The sequence below is a fragment of the Boleophthalmus pectinirostris genome, unplaced genomic scaffold (genome assembly GCF_026225935.1).
Source record: "Boleophthalmus pectinirostris isolate CB_2022bp ecotype Guang Dong unplaced genomic scaffold, ASM2622593v1 HiC_scaffold_270, whole genome shotgun sequence".
NCBI lineage: Eukaryota > Metazoa > Chordata > Actinopteri > Gobiiformes > Gobiidae > Boleophthalmus > Boleophthalmus pectinirostris.
Window position 1 is genome coordinate 1 of NW_026571260.1, and position 7,534 is coordinate 7,534.

The following is a 7,534-nucleotide window of genomic DNA, read 5'->3' on the forward strand; positions in this document are numbered from 1 at the left end:
CTTGGGTATTCAAAAGCCTGGGAAAGACATTAAAAAAACCTTTCAGTTAAATTGGAACTAGAGCTGGCCAATACGATAATAAACTGAATATCATCCATGTAAGTATCTACTTTCTTTCTAATGCCACTGTGGTGCTATATTATAATTTTATTTACTAAAGCTCTAAGTTAATTTATTTATTTATCATATGAACTGTCAGAAAAAGCAGATTAGTGTACATGTGTACATGAATTGTGATAAAATTCTTATCAAGATCTTACTCCAAACAAAAAATGCTAATAGTTTTTTAGCATATAACCCGCTACTTTGAATGTAAATGTAGTGTAAAAATGTATAAAGAGAAACACTTACTGACGCAGGAAGACAGAATACTGACTGTTCTGTCACCAATCGCTCAGTAAAGTCCACATCATTTTTAAAATCTGGAAAATGCTCCATGTCAATACCAACCTGCAAAAGAACATGTGTTATTTGAATTAAATGAAGTGCATATTGAAAACCATTGTAGTAGTGCAGGGCTTTGTGAGACTCTACTCACCATGAGGTACATGGCTCCAGAGGGCATGACAGGGTTCAGGCCTGGGACTGTGGATAGTTCATTGAAGCAAATCTCTGAGTTGGACTGAGGACAAAACAATAACATAGTTTACGATGATGTACTGTAAATGTTTATTTCTGACATAGAAATTGCATAATATGAAATTTTTAAAAATTTATTTTTATGAGAAAGTTAGTAAAGTAAGTAAAAAATGACATGTTTTGAAGTCAAAGAGATCAGACTGAGGCATTACAGAGGGGTGGAGTGGAAGAGGACATAGAAGAAGGATGCAGCCCCACCTTGAGGAAACTGATGGTGGTGCTGTAGAAACTCTGAGGCGTGTTGTTGAGGATACTCTCTAGTGCCCCCTGGACAATAGTACAGGCTCCAAGGATCCTCTGAGTCAACTTCACCAGGCCCTGTCGGATCTGCTCACACCACACAAGCATACATAAGTTTAACAGGATTTATAAACAATGTCAATACTTTTCCAGTATACATAAATCAGTTGTAACAATTAACAAAAAAACTCACTGAGGTAGATGATGACATAACAAATGAAAATGCAGTTCACCTCTGAGCCAAATATGTCGTTGCGGTCATGGATCAGGATCCATCCCAGCCGCCACCCGGGTACAAGCCAACGTTTAGCCAGGCCCCCACAGGCCAAAATGGGAACGTCACTGCTTAGAGAAGCCATAGAGGGAGAGCTGCAACCAGGGAACACCTAAAGACACATAACATAATAGACAATTTATATTCTGTCCATGTATAATTCTGTTCTGTGCACAATGCCTATAGCACAAACCAACAATCAACTAAATCAATTAGAAGCTCGGAATCATGCAACTGCATATATTGATCATCTTGGTTCAACATTGAACACGTGAAAGCACAGCCAGGTTGAATAAAAACACATTCAGTACAGTATAAGTACTTAGAGCATATCGTGAAACATTAGCCTTAGATCTAAGAACCACTCATGCCATGAGGACAGTACAGCATCCAGTGGACTCCGCCCACTCGAGGCTGTTTCTTATTGGAAACTTAAAGTAATTGGGGATCTGCCCCATCTGCTATTGGCCAGTTGAGTTTGAATGACGTAACAGCTGAACATATGTGTAGCATCAGGGTTTTTAAAGTGTTTTTGGGATTGTGGCTGTTCTAAGTGTGGGTTGGCTTAAAGTAGAGTCTTATTGTGGCCAGAGAGAGCATTTATGTAATGTTCTATACCCAGGCAGTGCCATAAACTATTATTTACTACCAGGACAGTGCCCTGGGAGAAGTACTCCACTGAACTGTGCCCTCACTGGCCCCAGACGGAGGACTGGCCCATTAAAATGGGCCCCACATCCCCCATAGTCCTGTCTGGCTCTCCACCCACCCCTCACACCCCCACCCCCATTCCACACGTTTCTGCTGTGCCAGAAGCCCACATCTGCATTAATGGCAAACACATGTATCCAGAAAGTGCTCAGTCATTGTGATGGGATCGGGTTCAAACTGAGCAAGGTTTATACTGATGCAGACACAGCGTAGAAACAGCCATTGCAACTGTAATACAACAAGCATGCAAACCAATAAAGTAGTGATAATTTTTTAGAATTGAATAATTCAGAAAGTTGCAAAAGTAATAGTGATTGCCTATGATCTTGAAGAAAATATACTTTTTTCAATTGTCATACTAATAAACTATTGCAAAACAAGTAAACAGTAATGACATGGGTCTGGATGCATCCATGATTCATCCTGTTATCAAAAAAGGTGGAAAATCACAGCACTAGATACGTGAACATCTCTTATCTGCTCTATATTTGAGCTGGCAAACATCACAGACCTATGGCAGTTGAGGATCTCTATCAGTTAAGTCAAGGGCAAAATCGATTCCATCTCCTCAACTGACTTTGTTGAGCGTGACCTTCTCTAAGGTGAAAAATGCTCCCATCTGTGTTTGTTCTTAGCTTTAAATGTGTCAGTAAACCTTTATAGGTTTAGGCTTCAAACCTGTTATTTCAGATTAAATGCTGAGATAATAATGCGTCTCTTGATTTTGGGCTGACTTTTAGAGCATTTCTGTTCACCTTGTTCTTTATCAGACTTGCAAACAAACAAACAAACAATATACTTAAGAAACATACAAAAACAATAAGAAAATCTACCAGTTTGCCATAGCTAACAAGATGAGTCAGATGACCTACTGCTCCAGTACTGTTGTGGGGTCACAGTGGACTATCACAGTGGCGTGACCGCTGTGCAAACCTCTACAGCCAGCCCAGAGCTGTGCAAACACTAAAGGTCCTGTTCCACTTCCACCTACAGACACCGTGATCGAGCACTCACCATATCACTGTAGATCTCATCTGCCAGGATGGGAACGCAGTATCTGGAGGCCACTGAAATCAACATAGTTGGTTAAATTCTTCGTTTTTTGTCAACACAACTATTACTATATACTATTATTACTATATTGCATTCTATTAGAATAACTGTACATTTGTATCTGTGTCTGAATAGTTGCTACCTTTGAGAATCTTCTGTAGGTGTTCTTTGGTGAAGACAGAGCCACAGGGGTTGGATGGGTTGGTAACAATGATGCAGGAGGTCCTCTCATCAATCAGGCTCTCTAAATGTTGTAGGTCAACTTCCCAAGACTTTTCTGGCTATAACACAGACTCAGGTCAATAATGACTAAATAAATCATGTGATTGCTGTTACAGTGCAGCTCTAGAACACACCAGCAGATTGTAGAGTTTGACCTCAATGCCCATGGAGACAGCCAAAGTTTTGTAGAGGGAGAAGCCTGGGCAGGGCACCAGGATGTTGTCTCCGGGGTTACACAACACACTGATAGCCAGGTCAATGGCTTGACTGCAGCCACTAGTCAGGATCACATCCTGCAAATGGACAGCATGTTGCATAAGACAGAAAAGTGCAGGTCATGTGCAAAGGTAATCTGCCAGTTAGCAGAAAAGCTATTTTGATTAATTTAAATTTGTCACATCATCATTCACTTAGATGTCTAGAATGAGAATAACAACGGAAGTATGTTTTATGCTTTTTAGTTGGAAGGTATAAATGTAACCTGAACCAACACAGGGAGATGTTTTGATTACTAACACAGTTCAAGGTAACTCACTTCTGCGCCCAGTGGTGCTTCCGGACAGCTATAGAAGTTGGCCACAGCTTGTCGACTATGCAGGTAACCTATAGAGGTTTTCATGATTAACACACAATGCTCTGTGCACCACATCAGTTATCAATGGTCTCTGACACTCACCGACTGATGGAGCATAGCCGTTAAACTTGTGTGAGTCAATAGCATCTTTCATGGCCTGCAGCACCGCCTTGTCTGTTGGCAGGTTTCCAAATACAGTAGGATCTCCTGAGGCATAGTAATGGCAAACTTTAAAGACACTGGTTTTATTTTACTTAATTTATGCAATACAATTACTTGGCCTACATCTCAAATACCTAATACGCTAAGTAGGCCTAGTTGCCTTTTTTCTACATAGGAGGAATGTAGCCTGTTTAGAAGGAATATTGTAGGCCTAAATGAGCAAAATTTGTTTTTTTTTCCTTTGAAATTTCATGGCAGTTTTGTCTCCTCTCTTTCTTCTCTGTTTTAATCATGGACTTTAGGCCTATACTTAGTAAAACAGGCTAAACATTTGGTAATCATATTAGACTTCTCTGGTTAAAATCTTGTGTTTCAGACAAAAGATAGTACCACTAGTGAAGGCTCTGTCAACCTAGCAGATTAAAATACGATTTAGGTTCTATCATCATTGTCTAAACTTATATGTGAATGAGTGATAACACGGTACCGATGGAGAGGGCGATCATAGGCTTGTCGGGGTTTGGGGTGAGCTTCATGCCGTCCACAATGGCCCTGATTGGGTTCAGAGTGTTCTGGGCCATGTCGGATGGCTTCACCTCCCAGCGCTGTCTGCGACTCTTCACTTTAGCGGGATACAAACTCCCATTTACTTGCACATGGTGCAAGCCATTCATGTTCAGTGCTTTCCCTTTCAGAGAGCTTCCATTCACCTTGTTGTTTACCAGCAACCCATTTCCACTCATCTTCACCAAGTAAGACTTGTTTTCCATTCTGTGACCTGTAAGCAAACAATATACGTAAGAAATATGCAACCACAATAAGAAATTTCACCAGTTAGCCATAGTAGAGATCTGTGCACCATGAATAACACCAAATATGATGATCTAGCCTGTTCAGGCCTCATGTTGCCTAGCAGGCCAGATGGGGCCTAAGTAGACTACATTGACCAGTTAGGCCTTTGGTCCACCTTTTCTTGATGGTTTAAAACCACCATTTTAAAGTGTACATTTGCTTTATTTTTTTATTTTGACTATGCCATCCCTAATTACTTAGTAATTAAATATAACAGATAAACTAAAATATGTATAAGTAATAGAATTAAATGTATTAAAACAACTATTATGTAAAAAAAAAAAAAAAAAAAAAAAAAAGGGTGTTACCAAGTTCACCCTAATGTGCCAAACATTGGAATTTAATTGTTATAGATGAAATAGAGGAAATAAAGCTGGCAAACATTTTGTAGAGAAACCATGTGTCAAGACCATTAAGGCAAATTGAAAATATTGAAATTTTAATTTTGGGAAATTATATTATATATATAACATTTTTGAAGCTGTAGGCCTAGATCAATTTTCTTTTGAGTTATCTATAATCAGCCTTATAGTTTTCAAGCAAGACCTGTACTAAAACAGTTCAAATAGTCTGCCTACCGGTCTGGTTTTGTCATTGTGTTCTGTATTAATTACAGAATAGCAATGTCCAGAGCCTTGGCAAACTCTGAGTATTTAAAGAACAAACAACTTTGGCGTAGGCTATCACATCATTTCGGTCTAAATAGACAGTTGAAGTAGTCTAAAAAGTAATTTGTTCCATGCACCTTACCTGATGTACTTGTTATTCCCAAATGGTAAATAAAGCAACAGTGCGTCTTGTTAGTTGAGAACAAATGTTGGCGGAGTGATGCGCACCGGTTTTATCCTTGAGCGCAGATGGGTGTAGAGCCGCACCAGTGTCCTATTGGAGGAGCCGAGGGCTGAGCCACTACACCCCTGTTACATCAGCCGTTCGCGGCCCGTTAACCCAAACCAGACCCCCCCTGCTTGGACACACGCCTACGATCACCTGCGAGACCACGGAAACCCACAGGACGCACATGCGTCAAAAGGAGGAGCTGCGCGCAGAAAACAACAATAACTGATCGAAGATGAGTGTAAAGTGCGGCTCTGTAGAGAACAACCGAACATCATCAATCGTTAAAATAATATTTTTATATTAATAAGGATTAATAAGGAGTCTGTAGATGTAAATGAGTTATAACCTGATAATCTGACATTGCTGGATTTCAGATGGCACCAAAATTTACGACATATATATAATATATGTAAAAAAAAAAAAAAAAAAAAAGAGCACACACACACACACACACACACATATAGAGAGAGAGAGAGAGAGAGAGAGAGAGAGAGAGAGAGAGAGAGAGAGAGAGAGAGAGAGAAAGAGAGCGTTATAGTTATTATATATAGTATTCTACTTGACTAAAGCAGCTTTTGTCTTCAAACATCTTAGTTCGATATGTAGTTTGAAATAGACCAGTTTTTATTGGTCTATTTCAAACTACATTTTGGTATGACAATTTATCAACATGAGTCTGGTCCTATAAAAGACAACATGTTATGACTTCTCTCGTCCGGTTACTCTCAGGTAAATCAATACACCAACCCCACATCACACAACAACACTGATAACACTGTTGTCATGAAACGTCAGACTGAAATATATATGTTTTCATTATGACATTCAGCGTTCAAATGCCTAGTTAAAAAAGAGGGCCAACATATATTAGAAAAAAATATCTGTTACACAACCCACTGCCACTCATTTTTTAAAAACTATACCGTTTTATGGTCCAGCTCCAAATGACCCTCCCTTTGAGCTCTCCCACTGTGACCAATGCAAGGAACTGAGAAAATGCAAGCTGCGTAAAATTAAAAAAAGAGGAGGAGGGGATTAAACACAGTGAGTGAGTAAAAGTCATTTACTTTCAAATAATTAAGGAAAAAAGGGATGAGTCATAAATCTAATCTAGCACAAGTTGTTTTCATAAACTTTTAGGTTTAGGTGATAGAATTCAGTGCAAATTTAGTACACAACTGAGCTTACTGACACTTTCTATTTTAACACTTGCATTATTATGTTATTCCCTACTTTGCGTTTGAACGCAAATAGGTGTCTGATGTTTGGCCAAGGGTTTCCTCTCGAGAATTATTAAATGTACCTTCTTCTTGAATATCGTACATGACGACCTCTATCTCTGGCTCGGCACCAGCATCATCCACGTTGATTCAAGATGACTGACGGTTTTGTACAATGACTGTACACTCAATAGTGAAAATGCCGCGCGTGCAAGTCCGCGCAATTTACTTTCATTTCCGGCAGATTGTTTTTTTTTTTTTTTTTTTTTTTTTCGCATTTCATTTTTTTCTTTAACAATCTGAGTTCTAATGTAATGAAGTAAATACTTAGGTCAAAATGTTCTATTTCAAAAACTACTTAAAAAATTACAAATTACTCATAAAAACTACTCAAATACAGTAACATGAGTAAATGTAATTCGTTACTTTCCACCCTTGCATGCAAAGCAATTACAAGAAAAGTAGTGCGCCTTTAAAGAAAATAATGTTATGGAGTGCCTTTTTTCTAAAGTGCAAAGTCATGGTGTGGTGCTCCATCATGTCACAGTAAATCACTTTGCAGGAGGTCAGACAAAAACAACACATTTGGGCCAATGAGGAGGACTAAAGACTCATTCCTTATCAAGACACTATGTTTGAAAGTTGAATTTGACTCTTCCACACAATCTCTGGGACAAGACAATTGACTGACGTAGGTTCCAATACAAAGCTAAAAGTTGATTGTTAATATAGTCAGTGTTGTTTGCA

At 38.9% G+C, this 7,534-nt stretch overlaps 1 protein-coding gene across 1 annotated transcript; it reads right to left on the bottom strand.

Annotated features, from left to right (window-relative positions):
- Positions 1-5: 5 nt before the first annotated feature.
- tat (tyrosine aminotransferase) lies at positions 6-6,988 on the bottom strand (the record flags this gene model as incomplete). The annotated part of the gene is made up of 12 exons (XM_055159756.1): positions 6,871-6,988; positions 4,363-4,653; positions 3,816-3,920; positions 3,675-3,742; positions 3,274-3,432; positions 3,060-3,198; positions 2,879-2,931; positions 1,113-1,265; positions 838-966; positions 539-622; positions 352-450; positions 6-17 (listed from the first exon to the last, which is right to left on the bottom strand). Coding segments are annotated over exons 1-12 (1,314 nt in total), but the record flags the coding sequence as incomplete, so codon positions are not given.
- Positions 6,989-7,534: the final 546 nt, after the last annotated feature.